The 16,523-nt window shown below is 39.2% G+C and overlaps 1 protein-coding gene across 1 annotated transcript in view; it reads left to right on the forward strand.

Moving 5' to 3' along the window:
- Positions 1-16,523, forward strand: part of LOC110526177 (CD151 antigen) — a 48,969-nt gene continuing 32,446 nt past the window's right edge. Inside the window, exons 1-2 of the mRNA XM_021606855.2 lie at positions 1-221; positions 10,580-10,676. Coding sequence (XP_021462530.2) covers positions 10,581-10,676 — 96 coding nt within the window. The 5' untranslated portion in view covers positions 1-221; position 10,580. The remainder of the gene's footprint in view (positions 222-10,579; positions 10,677-16,523) is intronic.

Consider the following 16,523-nt stretch of genomic DNA (forward strand, 5'->3'; position numbering starts at 1 on the left):
GTGGAGTCGACACGACCTACTTACTGTACAGTCATAGACTCCAGTGGACCAACTACTCATTAGTTTAGCATTTTGCGCTTCCCCCTCTCTGGTTTGGACTATCGAAGGAATCCCTGAAAAATAGAATTCGGAATGAAAACGACCAAAAACTAGTTTTACACATCTATATCTATTATTTTGGACACATCAACGCCTTGCTACTTGTAACAACACAGCCGCAGGTAGGTAGCTTGTTACTTTGTAGCTAACACATTAGCGTGTTCGACAGCGAACGTTACAATTCACAGAAACTGTTTGGATTCTAAGGCAACATATTTCATTATTTATTGTTTTAGTGATACAAAGCAGGGTTAACATGTCAATTTGAACGTTATACTGCGGGGAAATTATTGTTGTCTAGTTAGCATGTAGGCTATGTTAGCTCACAGGAACACAGCAATTCTATTTTCTTTTTGAATCGGAGATATGTAGTCAGCTGCTGAGATTTAGGTATGCCAAATATTCTTTCGGATAGGGATACTGAACTAGATTCAGCCGCGGGACGATTGTTTTTATTGAGGAGATGGTCAGGGGCCGGAACATAATTACAAATAATTCTTAGACTGCAAATTGACCGCAAGAAGCCTAAACAAATATAATATTATATATTAAACCACCCAGACACATCAAAGATACAGTCCTCCTTCTGAACTGAGCTGCAATCAGGAATGAAACTGCCCAGCGATGTATGTTACCCTGACCTAATAACAGAGTGAAAAGAAGAATACCAATATTCCAAAACCTGTAGCCTAGTGGTTAGAGCTTTGGACTAGTAACCGGAAGGTTGCAAGTTCAAACCCCCGAGCTGACAAGGTACAAATCTGTTGTTCTGCCCCTGAACAGGCAGTTAACCCACTGTTCCTAGGCCCTCATTGAAAATAAGAATTTGTTCTTAACTGACTTGCCTAGTTAAATAAAGGTAAAATAAAAATACTGCAAAAAAAGCCTTTTGTTAACCCACTGTTCCTAGGCCCTCATTGAAAATAAGAATTTGTTCTTAACTGACTTGCCTAGTTAAATAAAGGTAAAATAAAAATACTGCAAAAAAAGCCTTTTGTTAACCCACTGTTCCTAGGCCCTCATTGAAAATAAGAATTTGTTCTTAACTGACTTGCCTAGTTAAATAAAGGTAAAATAAAAATACTGCAAAAAAAAGCCTTATGTTTCGGGCAAATCCAACACATCACTGAGTAACTGCCTCCTTATTTTCAAGCATGGTGGTGGCTGCATCATTGGCAAGTACTGGGGGAGAGGAATTCACTTTTCAGCAGGACAATAGCCTACAACACAAGGCCAAATCTACACCGGAGTTGCTTACCAAGAAGACAGAGAATGTTCCTGAGTGGTCAAGTTAGTTTTGACTTAAATCTGCTTGAAAATCAATCATATCAAGCTTTATGTATATAGCACATTTCAGACATGATTACAATGCAATTTCGACTTCACAGGAATAAACTATGAAAATACAAACAGAAATAACAGAGAATAAAAAAGAAAAGAATAACAATCTAAATTGAAACACTAAAAAAACATTGAAGCTAAAAATATGTTTTAAGATCTCTTTTAAAAATGTCCACAGTTTTGCCCCCCATCAGGTTCTCTGGCAGACTATTTCAGAGGCAGGGGGCATAGTATCTAAAGGCTACCATGCTTCTTGTGCCTAGGCTTTGGGATAGTTAAAAGGCCAGTGCCAGAGGACCTGAGGGACCTACTGAGTACAAAGCATGTCTGATATGTAATGGGGTGCACAATCGTGGATTGATTTAAAAACCAATAGAAGAATCATTAAATGTATTCTAAAACTCACAGGAAGCCAGTGCAGAGACTTTAAAACCTGTGTAATGTGTGCTCTCAGTCTGGTCATGCTCAGTACCCATGCTGCAGCCTTCTGTGTGTTTTTCAGTTGACCAATGTATTTCTTGGTTAGAACAGACGTGAGATCATTACAGTGCTTGTAATAAAAGCAACGATGAGTTTCTCTGTATCAGCCTGAGATAGAAACGGACACACCATGGCAATGTTCCTCATGTGGTAAAAAGCTATTTTCGTTACATTCCTAATGTGTGATTCAAAATTGAGTTCAGAATCTAAAATGAGTTTTTTACCTGGTGTTTTATCTTTATTGCCTGTGAATTAAAATGCGGCCAGATTCTCTCTCTGTGCTTTGGCTCCCATATTAAGCACGTTGGTCTTGTTTTAGCTGAAGGAAGTTGTGAGCCATCTATGTATTTAAATCACTAATATAGTCTAATTTATCTGTGGAGCTAAAATCCTCTGTTGACCCAGAAATGTAAAGTTGTGTATCGTCTGTGTAGCAGTGAAAATCAATGCCGTGCTTTCTGCTGCCAAGGGGTAACATATAAACCGAACAGTAAAATATAGCAAGACTTAAAAATATTGCTGTCTAGCCATGATCCCTAACATCTTGACAGAGATTGAAGAATTTTGAAATGGGCAAATATTGCACAATCCAGGTGTGCAAAGCTTTTCTAGACTTACCCAAGAAGACTCACAACTCTATTCAATGCCAAAGGTGTTTCTAACATGTAGTGATTCAGGGCGCTGAATACTTATGCAACCACTATATTTTAGTTTTTTCATTTCTATTGATCAAAAATTACAATTAAATGCATTTTAATCCCACTTTGTAACACAATGAAATGTGAAGAAATCCAGTGTCTGAATATTTGGGGCTCCCGAGTGGCGTAGCGGTCTAAGGCACTGCATCTCAGTGCTAGAGGCGTCACGACAGACCTTGGTTAGATTCCAGGCTGTATCACAACTTGCCGTGATTGGGAGTCCCATAGGGCGGGGCGCACAATTGGCCCGGTGTCATCTGGGATAGGGTTTCGCCGGGGTAGGCCGTCATTGTCAATAAGAATTTGTTCCTAATTGACTTGCCTAGTTCAATAAAAATGAATACTTTTGCAAGGCACAATATATCTCTATTATGCGTGGTAATACTTTGGAACAGATTTCCAAAATTAAAATCCATTGGAACTTTTTTGCTGTATGAGAACTTGGGGGGCCAATTAAAATCACCTGCCGGTCCGCCAGTTGAGGAACCCTGCTTTAGAACATTGTTTATATTCCAACTTATTTTTGTTAGTTCTTTATGTTATGTAGCCTATTTTGTATGACAGTTTGCATGTCGTTCAAAGGCTATAATTATAATTAATGGAGTTTCAAATAGGTATTTCAATTGAATTTTCTGCATCCCCATCAAAATAAATTTGTTATGAATCGTTGACAAACTATTGTACACTACAATAAATACGGTGCCAGTTATTTGCAAAATACCCCAAAACCCATGCATTAATTATTGTTTTTATTTACCATTAATCTAATTAATAATAGTTTGACTAAACACAGGCCTATAGCCAATATAAAAGAATACAAATGACGAAATAAACCATATTCATTCAAGTCCAAAACATGCCCTGAACTGAAAGGGTTCAAAGCATTTAAATACTTTAATGATCTGTCATGCACAGGAGACAAGTCAGTGACTACTCATAGGCTCATAAACAATTTCAGACAGGTGTGGTGTGTCTGGAGCATGTCTGGTTGTCAGTGGTCTTGTATTGAGCGCTAGGCGATTCCATTAAGGTTTAAGGAAAAAGGTGATTTCAGTGTTCAAAATGTGAACATTTGCAAAGCTGTGATCAAGGAAAAGGGGGGCTACTTTGAAGAATCTCAAATAAAAAATATATTGTGATTAGTTTAACTCTTCTTTTGGTTACAACATGATTCCATATGTGTTATTTTATAGTTTTGATGTCTTCACTATTATTCTACAATGTAGAAAATAGAACAAATAAAGATAAACCCTTAAATGAGTAGGTGTGTCCAAACTTTTGACCTGTACTGTATGTTTTCAATGTGTTGAACCCTGTATATTGAAAGAGCCTTTATGATTTTGTATCTCAGATTTGGGATTTAAGTTTGACCTCTTTAGTGTGTTGTCCTCCTCCTGTGCACGTTGTTTTCTTTACTCAGCGACTCCGTTTATGTACATAATACAATGATGAGTTCCTGTCAAAGGATTGTTTGAATTTAATTGACAGGGACACACTAATGGGGCCCACCCTAACAGATGGTGAACAGTCACCGGGCAGGTTCAGTCGACAGACCCCCACACAAATATAGGCCTACACACACACTGTAAAACCATGAATTCTTGATGAAGTAACCTACATTGTCTCCTAATGCCAAATGTAAGCATGGTGAACTTAATGAGTTGCTGCATATGGACTTCTCTATATGAGATGCCAGAAAAGTTATTCCACAAGAAATAGCTTTGGCTACTGTACGTTTAACATAATAAGATAATGTTATAGATATGACCTTTTATAACATGATTCTAAATATATTATTTGCCGCAGGAATCAAATATGCACTCTCACAGTATAAGACGGTAATGGTCAGATCATGCAGCATGAGAACGCATGATGCTGCTGTGATCACTGTTATGGTGAATATAAGCCCATTCAAACTGTTCAGTACAGCACTTTGCAAATACGTCTTCTTTCCACAGCTTTTGCTTGCTATGTAACGTCTACCACAGGCTGGCCGGCCAAGTTGACTTGCAGTGTTACAGTAGGCTAGAGAAGGCTGTCTTGCATTTTGTATTAATGCAGTTGTGTGTGTGTGCGTGTGCATGAGCGGTGTAGAGAAGGCAGTGAACTTACAGTAGAGAAGGCTCTTATATTAGTGTTACAGAAAGCTTAGACTAGTACACTCTGTTACGGCCTGTGTGTGGGAGAGAGAGAAGGCTGGCAGAAGGAGGAGGAAAGGGCAGGTCTGGACTTGACTAGAGGTCGACCGATTAATCGGAATGGCCGATTTAATTAGGGCTGATTTCAAGTTTTCATAATCGGAAATCGGTATTTTTGGACACAGATTTGGCCGTTTTTTGGGGGGGTACGATTTTTTTTTTTACATCTTTATTTAACTAGGCAAGTCAGTTAAGAACACATTCTTATTTTCAATGGTGGCCTAGGAATGGTGGGTTAACTGCCTTGTTCAGGGGCAGAACAACAGATTTTTACCTTGTCAGCTCGGGGATTCAATCTTGCAACCTCACGGTTAACTAGTCCAGCGCTCTAACCACCTGCTTTACATTGCACTTCACGAGGAACCTGCCTGTTATGCGAATGCAGTAAAAAGTCAAGGTAAGTTGCTAGCTAGCATTAAACATATCTTATAAAAAAAACAATCAATCAATCAATCATTAATCACTAGTTAACTACACATAGTTGATGATATTACTAGTTTATCTAGCGTGTCCTGTGTTGCATATAATCGATGCAGTGCGCATTCACGAAAAAGGACTGTTGTTGCTCCAACGTGTACCTAACCATAAACATCAATGCCTTTAAAAAAAAATCAATACACAAGTACATATTTTTAAACCTGCATATTTAGCTAAAAGAAATCCAGGTTAGCAGGCAATATTAACCAGGTGAAATTGTCACTTCTCTTGCGTTCATTGCATGCAGAGTCAGGGTATCCACATCGATGGAACAGTAGTGGAGAGGGTAGCAAGTTTTAAGTTCCTCGGCATACACATCACAGACAAACTGAATTGGTCCACTCACACAGACAGCATCGTGAAGAAGGCGCAGCAGCGCCTCTTCAACCTCAGGAGGCTGAAGAAATTCGGCTTGTCACCAAAAGCACTCACAAACGTCTACAGATGCACAATCGAGAGCATCCTGGCGGGCTGTATCACCGCCTGGTATGGCAACTGCACCGCCCTCAACCGTAAGGCTCTCCAGAGGGTAGTGAGGTCTGCACAACGCATCACCGGGGGCAAACTACCTGCCCTCCAGGACACCTACACCACCCGATGTCACAGGAAGGCCATAAAGATCATCAAGGACATCAACCACCCGAGCCACTGCCTGTTCACCCCGCTATCATCCAGAAGGCGAGGTCAGTACAGGTGCATCAAAGCTGGGACCGAGAGACTGAAAAACAGCTTCTATCTCAAGGCCATCAGACTGTTAAACAGCCACCACTAACACTGAGTGGCTGCTGCCAACACACTGACACTGACTCAACTCCAGCCACTTTAATAATGGGAATTGATGGGAAATGATGTAAATATATCACTAGCCACTTTAAACAATGCTACCTTATATAAATGTTACTTACCCTACATTATTCATCTCATATGCATACGTATATACTGTACTCTATATCATCGACGGTATCCTTATGTAATACATGTATCACTAGCCACTTTATACTATACTATGCCACTTTGTTTACATACTCATCTCATTTGTACATACTGTACCCGATACCATCTACTGTATCTTGCCTATGCTGCTCTGTACCATCACTCATTCATATATCCTTATGTACATATTCTTTATCCCCTTACACTGTGTACAAGACAGTAGTTTTGGAATTGTTAGTTAGATTACTTGTTATTACTGCATTGTCGGAACTAGAAGCACAAGCATTTCGCTACACTCGCATTAACATCTGCTAACCATGTGTATGTGACAAATAAAATTTGATTTGATTTGATTTTTTTTTTTGATTTATATGCAACAGTTTGGGCCGCCTGGCTCATTGCGAACTAATTTGCCAGAACTTTACACAATTATGACATAACATTGAAGGTTGTGCAATGTAACAGGAATGTTTAGACTTATGGATGCCACCCGTTAGATAAAATACGGAACCGTTTGGTATTTTATCTAACGGGTGGCATCCATAAGTCTAAACAAGTGTTATAAAAGTGTTATAAAGGGCCCAGAAGTGTTTTTGGGTCAATTTACCCTTTAACCCCAATTTGCATTGAAACATCGGGATAGTGTGTTGATATCAGTAATATTTAAGAACACGAGCATAAATGTTTTTTGTTAAGATTTAAGTTGATATAAACACAAACTAACTGAAATTAACTGAAAGTTGTGTGTGTTATGTTCTTTGCCCACTTCCTGTTTGGAAGAACACAATCTGAGGTTTGTGGTTTTTGAACTCAGCCCCTATCGAATACACAATGGGATATGGGTTATGTTGCACTTCCTAAGGCTTCCACTAGATGTCAACCGTCTTTAGAACGTTGTTTCAGGCTTCTACTGTGAAGTGGGAGCGAATGAGAGCTGTTTGACTAAGAGGTCTGGCAGCAGCCTCGTTCTCAGTCACGCGCGTTCACATGAGGTATCTCTCGTTACATTGCTTTTCTACAAACAATGGAATTCTCCGGTTGGAACATTATTGAACATTTATGATAAAAACATCCTAAAGATTTATTCTATACTTAGTTTGACAAGTTTCTTCGACCTGTAATATAACTTTTTGAACTTTTCGTCCGACTGGACCTGAACGCGCGTTTGGATTTGTTTACCAAACGCCCTAACAAAAGAAGCTATTTGGACATAAATGATGGACATTATCGAACAAAACAAACATTTATTGTGGAACTGCGATTCCCGGGAGTGCATTCTGATGAAGATCATCAAAGGTAAGTGAATATTTAGAATGCTACATGGCAGATATTTATTTTGGCTGGTTTGGGCTCTGAGCACCGTACTCAGATTATGTTTTTTCCGTAAAGTGTTTTTGAAATCTGACACAGCGTTAAGGATTTGGATTTGCATTAAGGAGAAGTGTATCTAAAGTTCCATGCATAACACTTGAATTTTCATCAACATTTATAATGAGTATTTCTGGGAATTCATGTGCCTCTCTGCACAATCACCGCATGTTTTAGAACTACTGAATGTAATGCACCAATGTAAAATGAGAATATTTATATAAATATGCACTTTATCAAACAAAGCATACATGTATTGTGTAACATGAAGTCCTATGAGTGTCATCTGATGAAGATCATCAAAGGTTAGTGATTAATTTTATCTCTATTTGTGCTTTTTGTGACTCCTCTCTTTGGCTGAAAAAATGGCTGGGTTTTTCTGTGGCTTGGTGGTGACCTAACATAATCGTTTATGGAGCTTTCACTGTAAAGCATTTTTGAAATCAGACACTGGATGGATTAACGAGAATTTTAACTTTAAAATGGTGCCTAATACTTATATGTTTGAGAAATTTTATTTATGAGATTTCTGTTGATTTGTATTTGGCGCCCTGCAATTTCATTGGCTGTTGGCGAAAATAGGGAAAACACCAATGGGGATGAATTATTTTGCAAGGCACTGTAAAAAGTGGTGGTGTATGGACTGTAGTTGGTCCGTGATCCGTACGGATCACCCCCACGGTTCGGCACGCACGTGAACCGCAAATCAATTGCAAAGTTTAACCATCATCGTGTGAAATACAGTTTTACTGCCTCTGTTACTTTTTAAAGTAATAATTCCCTACATCTCGATGCAGAGTTGCAGTGAAAAGTTAAAGATAAGAGATGCGTGTTGTGTTTTGCTCTAAAGCCTGAAGTTTGATTCAAAATGTTTTTTAAGCAGTTGCGTTGCAAAAAGCAAAGAATAAAAAAGAACAGTGACAGCCATGGCTAGCGGAGGAGCTGAAGTACTGGAAAAGCCTCCCTCTTCATTTAAGTCATGTATGGGAGCATTTTGGCTTCACTGTCAAATATGATGACGGAAGAAGGGTGGTGGACAACACCACTACGGTGTGTAGGCGTTGTGCCACAAGAAAGGTGTATGATCATGGAAATACATCGAGCATGGCCACACATTTAAAGCATCATCACCCTAGTGTGTCAGTGACAGGAGACAACTCAGCCAAGACCTAACAACTTCTCCCCGCGGCTTTTAAGCAGTCCTTTGCTGCAGAATCAGACTGGGCTAAAGCCATCACCAAATCTATTGATGTTTATCGCTGCAGACATGAGGCCATAATCTGTTGTGGAAAATGAAAGGTTTAAAAATATGGTGAAAGTGCTTGAGCCATGCTAGGAAATGCCCCTCACGCACCCACTTCAGTATGAAGATCATGCCAGATCTTTATGAACAGGAAAAGATAAATTGTCGAAAAATTATCCAAGGCATCCTCTGTTGCTCTCACCACAGACGGGTGGACCTCCAGGGCAACGGAAAGCTATGTCAGTGTGACTGCTCACTACACCACAGAGGAATGGGAGATGTGAAGTCCGGTGCTACAGGCACGAGAGTCAGGCACAAATCTGTCACAGGTACTGCTCGGAGCAGTAGCAGAGTGGAAGCTAGAGAGGCCCAATAGCAATATTCCAATCACCACAGATAATGCCAAAAACCAAGTAAATGCAGTGATTGAAGCTGTACTGGGACCACAGATAGGTTGCTTTGCACATGTGATCAATTTAGCATCCCAAGGGGGAATCTCAGTGAACCAGATGGACCGCCTCCTTGGGAGGATCAGGAAGGTGGTTTCCTTTTTCCACCGACCCATAACAGCCGCTCGTGTGCTTAAGACCAAGCAAGAAATTCTACAGCTACCGACCCACAAGCTCATACACGATTTCACAACAAGATGGAACTCCACTTATGACATTTTGGAGCTCTATCTTGAGCAGCAGGCAGCTGTATACTCTGCACTGACAGACAGGACCCTGAAAAAAAAAGTAAAGACATCGTCACCTTGTCTGACGATGACGTGAAAGTGGCAGAGGAGGTCATCCAGGTGCTCAAACCCCTCAAAACGATTACAACTCTATTGAGCACTGCAACTGCACCGTCTGTGTCCATGGTCCTACCTCTGAAAACAAGGATTCTACAATCCATGGCCCCAAGTGAGGACGACGGCACCATCACTAAAGATGTCAAGGCTGCCATTATAGAGAGGACCTGAACCCCAGGTACCCCCCTAATGTACAGGACTACCTTCATAGATCTACTGCACTGGATCCAAGGTTAAAGTCCCTGTCTCACCTAGACCCTGCCCTACACCAGAGGACATACAGTGATCGTTCTTACCACTGAGATTGTGGCCACTGAAGAGGTTAAAAAATGAGAGTGAATTACTTAAATAATAAATATACTGCAGTCTAATCTTAGTCTATGCTATTGCTATTAGAATCATCTAGATTTGGAATAATAATGTTTTTTGTTAAATGTTATTGCCACAATTATAGTTCTATGAAAAATAATTAGAGGTTATAAGCTCAAGTCTGCTTTGCTTTCTTTTTTTTGATGTGGACACAGATTATTTTTAATTCACTATTGTTCAAAGGAAGAAGGTATCATGCCTCATTGCACTTTAATTTAACAGTTGAGTATGGACTGTTTTAAGATTTTTTTTAAACATTGAAAAGTTCCTCGCTGTAATAAATGGAAAGCAAAGTTATATTTGTCTCTTTTATTTTGCTGATCTGAAAAATTAGCCGATTTGTGACTCAAAACCGTGATAAGATCCGAACCGTGAGTTTTATGATCCGTTGCACCACTAGTAAAAAGCATGTTAAACATCCTTCCTCCAATTAAGTTTTTATTTGAGAATTGCCAGAACAATCTGTGATAGCAAAAATAGGCTTATTCTGTGTCTGGGAAACTGGCCCTAAAACAAACAACAACATATATAAGGTTAACTATTTGAACCTTTCAAACCCACCTCTGTCTTTCTCCTGCAGCATGGGGGCACCAGCGACAGCGTACGACGAGAAGAAGGAAACATGCGGAACCGTCTGTCTGAAGTATCTCCTATTCACATTCAACTTCCTCTTCTGGGTGAGTCTGTCTGCCTGCATGTGACTTTCATGCTGGGAGGACAACTCCTCTGAGATATATGGGTTTTTGTATCTTTCTGGTGTCCACAGACCAACACAACACCACCAGGCATTCCATCCCACATTCCCTATCACACAACTGTGCTTCCCAGACCGCTAGACTGAACGGCTAGTCTGCCACACTGTGGGAGATGGCAGCTGTCCTAATACAGATCTCAGAAAAGATGTGTCTGCTAATGCAAACCTAATAATCTAGCCCTCCTAGGCTGCTACATATGCTCAAATACATGTTTTCCCCTAAACTTGTAACATTACTTATTCTTATCCCTTGTGCAAATATTCTACAGCTGTGTCTCGCTGTCCAGACCTCACTGGTGCAGGAAACTCTCTGATAGCCCAGAATATTTTTTTACAATGTTGCAAGTTCCTTGAAGACCGGCCATGCGTAGCCAATGTGATTTATAGGATATTTATTTTTATCAGGATATTTTCTACCTGCGGGCTGCAATGTTTTTATTTGTTGGCTTTATGTAGGCTATTTTTACATATTGGAAATGGCAATAGAAATTACTTTTAAGATTTGAATCGTTTTCATTTAAGATTTTGATTATCACGTCATTGATAGGATTTTGATTAACACGTCAATGATTTTGAGATATGAAGACTTTATTATAAAATAAATGAAAGTGTTCTACTAAAATGTGCATATGAAAATCATAACTTGCACGCAGATAAGTAGAAATTGTACGATAACTTGGCACTCCAAATGGAAAAGGTTGCCGACCGCTGGTGTAACCTGTTACCGACAACTTTAGGAGCTTAATGGCGGAATCTTTGAAGAGCAGTGGGAGGAGAAAGGTCGGGAACAGCCTTACAGTATATAAACATCAGCATGACTGACTGTTTGTGTATATTTCACAGACTGAATGTCATTCACATTGAGTGTATAGCTGCCCATCTCCTCTGCTCCCTTCTTAGTGAATGAATGACCTTGCATTACAAGGAGATCAGTAGCTGTGTAAGTGATTGAGTTGGCACGGGGACACATTTTTTTGGTGCAGTGCTGCAACATATACTGATGTACAAGTGTAAATGTAGTATACGGTCGATTTAACCGCTTTTCATCATATTCAAACTGTGGATGGTGATGTATTTTCTAAGTTGATATAGGCCTGTAATGTTGTGTTTAAAGAAGAATACACACCAAGTACTGCCATCTTCATTAACATCATGGGAACAGTTCCACAGTGTTTAATATTGCATAAGGATGATTGCCTATAAGAATTGAAGGTAGCAGTGGTTCATTTGTTTCCCACTGTAGGTGGTGGGCTGTATGTAGCAAGCTATCTGCTTTAGTTTTGAGATGATTGATCTATGTCAAGGGAGGAAGTGGTTTTTACTTATTTGTAGGGCTCACCCCATTTAGTCGGCTGGTCAATTGTTTGGTCAATAGGCTGTTGGTCGACCAAGATTTCTTTAGTCGGGCAGTAGTGGACTGATCCATTGTGGAGGCCATGGGGATGGCATAGTCCATCTGTCTGAGACGTGCTACTGAAATTGTACAGTTCAAGTCGGAGGTTTACATACACTTAGGTTGGAGTCATTAAAATTTGTTTTTCAACCACGCCACTAATTTCTTGTTAACAATCTATAGTTTTGGCAAGTCGGTTAGGACATTTTACTTTGTGCATGACACAAGTAAGTTTTCCAACATTTGTTTACAGACAGATTATTTGACTTATAATTCACTGTGTCACAATTCCAGTGGGTCAAAAGTTTGCATACACTAAATTGACTGTCTTTAAACAGCTTGGAAAATTACAGAAAATGATGTCATGGCTTTAGAAGCTTCTGATAGGCTAATTTACATAATTTAAGTCAATTGGAGGTGTTCCTGTGGATGTATTTCAAGACCTACCTTCAAACTCTGTGCCTCTTTGCTTGACATCGTGGGAAAATCAAAAGAACTCAGCCAAGACCTAAGAAAAACAACTGTAGACCTCCACAAGTCCGGTTCATCCTTGGGAGCAATTTCAAAATGCCTGAAGGTACCACGTTCATCTGTACAAACAATAGTACGCAAGCATAAACACCATGGAACCACGCAACTGTCATACCGCTCATTAAGGAGAAGCGTTCTGTCTCCTAGAGATGATAGGTGCGAAAAGTGCAAATCAATCCCAGAACAACATCAAAGGACCTTGTGAAGATGCTGGAGGAAACAGGTACAAAAGTATTTATATCCACAGTAAAACAAGTCCCATATTGATATAACCTGAAAGGCCTCTCAGCAAGGAAGAAGCCACTGCTCCAAAACTGCCATAAAAAAGCCAGACTACGGTTTGCAACTGCATATGGGGACAAAGATCGTACTTTTTGGAGAAATGTCCTCTGGTCTGATGAAACAAAAATAGAACTGTTTGGCCATAATGACCATCGTTATATTTGGAGGAAAAAGGGGGAGGCTTGCAAGCCGAAGAACACTGTCCCAACTGTGAAGCACTGCTGTGGCAGCATCATGTTGTGGGGGTCCTTTGCTGCAGGAGGGACTGGGGCACTTCACAAAATAGATGGCATCATGAGGTAGGACGATAATGTGGATATATTGAAGCAACATCTCAAGACGTCAGTCAGGAAGTTCAAGCTTGGTCGCAAATGGGTCTTCCAAATGGACAATGACCTCAAGCATACTTCCAAAGTTGTGGCAAAATGGCTTAAGGACAAAAAAGTCAAGCTATTGGAGGACATGAGAAAACAACCCTTGCCTTATTGTCTAAGAAAAGTGAAGAGAGAGGAAATTCCAACTTTATTAGGTCTATAATCAATAGCCTAACTGTTTAATGTGGCTGGTCTTTATAAATCATCAATATATCTACATAAATAAGACATCCTGCTTCTGTTGCCTGTTTGAGTGTTTGGTTAATAGCCTACTGATTCCGTGAGCACCAAGCATTATGCAATGAATGACAAGCTATTACCTGCAGTTATTCTAGCCCCGGACGAATCAACATCCCTGTGTTTTCAGAGAAATATCTGCGTTTGACAGGTGTTGCTCACGGTTTGCGCAAGAAAACAACTGATTCGATAAATTGAACTATGCTGTGCATAAGCTATATATGAATGGCCTATATGTAGCCTATCAATTCTCAATTGTGAATACTTTTGTTTGTTTTATGTGCGTATGAATTGAATATTAGCAAATGTATCAGTAAAAAATATTGAGCCTATTTAATGCAACCCTTGCTATTATTAATAGATCGTTAAGCAGCATACAACTGACCTTAAACTTTTGGAAATTAAGTAAACTTTCTCATCCATAGCTTAAAAGCAATCAAATCAATTGCTGGTTGGACTCCCTCTAGTCATTTGTGTGTCTTAATTATTTAGTTAAAGAGTGTGCTTAAAGCATCAGACAAGCTCAGTGAATATAGTTGATTTGATTAAAACACATAGGAGGTGTCAATATATGGAAAAATACACGTTTAAAAATGTTGTCTAGTCGATTGGCAGCCGAGTACTAAACTGTAAACCAATCAAGCATTGCATTGTGTACTATCCATGGTACTATCTCTGCTTAAAACATCTGCCAATCACGTTATCCATGCTCAAGAGTTATCTCCCGCCGACTTCTCAGGTAAAGTATTTTTTATTTGATGGGTTCAAAAAATCAGACATTGAATATCCCTTTGAGTATGGGAAAGTTGTTTTTATTTTATTGAATCCAAAACATACAATATACTTGCAGTGAAGCCACCCAACAACTACAACAACTAGCATGTTCAAGTTATTAATTACACTTTGGAAATTGTGTCAATACACCCAGTCACTAGAAAGATAACTTTCCTAACTCAGTTGCCGGTGAGGAAGGAAACCACTCAGGGATTTCACCAGGCCAATGGTGACTTTAAAACAGTTACAGAGTTTTAATGGCTGTGATAGGAGAACTGACAATGGATTAACAAAATTATAGTTACTCCACAATACTAACCTAACTGACAGAGTGGAAAGAAGGAAGCCTCTACAGAATAAAAATATTCTAAAACATGCATCTTGTTTGTTACAAGGCACTAACGTAATACTGCAAAAAATGTGGCAAAGCAATTAATTGTTTGTCCTGAATACAAAGAGTAATGTTTGGGGCAAATAGAATACAACACATTACAGAGTACCACTTTCCATATCTTCAAGTGTATTGGTGGCTGCATCATGTTATAGGTATGGTTGTAAACATTAACCTTTCTGATCTCCCCATCCCGGATCCGGGATCGTGAATACAGACTCAAGCTCATTACCATAACGCAACGTTAACTATTCATGAAAATTGCAAATGAAATGAAATAAATATGCTAGCTCTCAAGCTTAGCCTTTTGTTAACAACACTGTCATCTCAGATTTTCAAAATATGCTTCTCAACCATTGCAAAACAAGCATTTGTGTAACAGTATTGATGGCTAACGTAGCATTTAGCGTAGTATTTAGCGTTAGCATTCAGCAGGCAACATTTACACAAAAAAACAGAAAAGCATTCAAATAAAATCATTTACCTTTGAAGAACTTCAGATGTTTTCAATGAGGAGACTCTCAGATAGCAAATGTTCAGTTTTTCCTGAAAGATTATTTGTTTAGGACAAATCGCTCCGTTTTCTGCGTCACGTTTAGCTACGAAAAAAACCCTGTATCCAGGATTGTGTAAATCTATCAGCAAGCTCATTAGCATAACACAACGTTAACTATTCATGAAAATGGCTAATGAAATGAAATTAATCTATTTGCTCTCAAGCTTAGCCTTTTGTTAACAACACTGTCATCTCAGATTTTCAAAATATGCTTTTGAACCATAGCTAAACAAGCATTTGTGTAAGAGTATTGATAGCCTAGCATTGCATTAAGCCTAGCATTCAGCATGCAACATTTTCCACAAAAAAACATAAAAGCATTCAAATAAAATAATTTACCTTTGAAGAACTTCAGATGTTTTCAATGAGGAGACTCTGTTAGATAGCAAATGTTCCGTTTTTACAAAAAATATTATTTGTGTCGACTAATCACTCCGTTTTGTTCATCACGTTTGGGTAAGAAAAATAAAAAAAATCATTAAAACGCGAACTTTTTTCCAAATTAACTCCATAATATCGACAGAAACATGGCAAACGATGTTTAGAATCAATCCTCAAGGTGTTTTTCACATATCTATCGACGATAAAATCCATCGTGGCAGTTTACTTTCAATTCTGAAGAAATGGAACGCGCATGGACTTACTGATTACGCACACAGGACACCGGGCGGGACACCAGGTAAATGTAGTCTCTTATGGTCAATCTTCCAATGATATGCCTACAAACACGTCACAATGCTGCAGACACCTCGGGGAATATACAGAAAGCGCAGGCTCATTCCTGGCGCATTCACAGCCATATAAGGAGACATTGGAACACAGCGCCTTCAGAATCCAGGGCATTTCCTGTATGAAACATCATCTTGGTTTCGCCTGTTGCATTAGTTCTGGGGCACGCACAGATATCTTTGCAGTTTTGGAGACGTCAGAGTTGTGTCTTTCCAAGGTTGTCAATTCCATGCATAGTCGAGCATCTTTTCGTGACAAAATATTGCGCTTAAAACGGGCACGTCTTTTTATCCAATAATGACACAGCGCCCCTATAGGTTCAAGAGGTTAATTAAGGACTGGGAAATATTTCAGTATAAAAAATCAAGAAGATGGTGAATGTTCCTGAGTGGCTGAGTTGCAGTTTTGACTAAAATCAGATTGAAAATCTATGGCTAGACTTAAAAATGGTTGTCTAGCAATGATCAACAAACAATTTGACAGATCTTGAAGAACTTTCAAAA

Source organism: Oncorhynchus mykiss, chromosome 6 (genome assembly GCF_013265735.2).
Source record: "Oncorhynchus mykiss isolate Arlee chromosome 6, USDA_OmykA_1.1, whole genome shotgun sequence".
Lineage (NCBI taxonomy): Eukaryota > Metazoa > Chordata > Actinopteri > Salmoniformes > Salmonidae > Oncorhynchus > Oncorhynchus mykiss.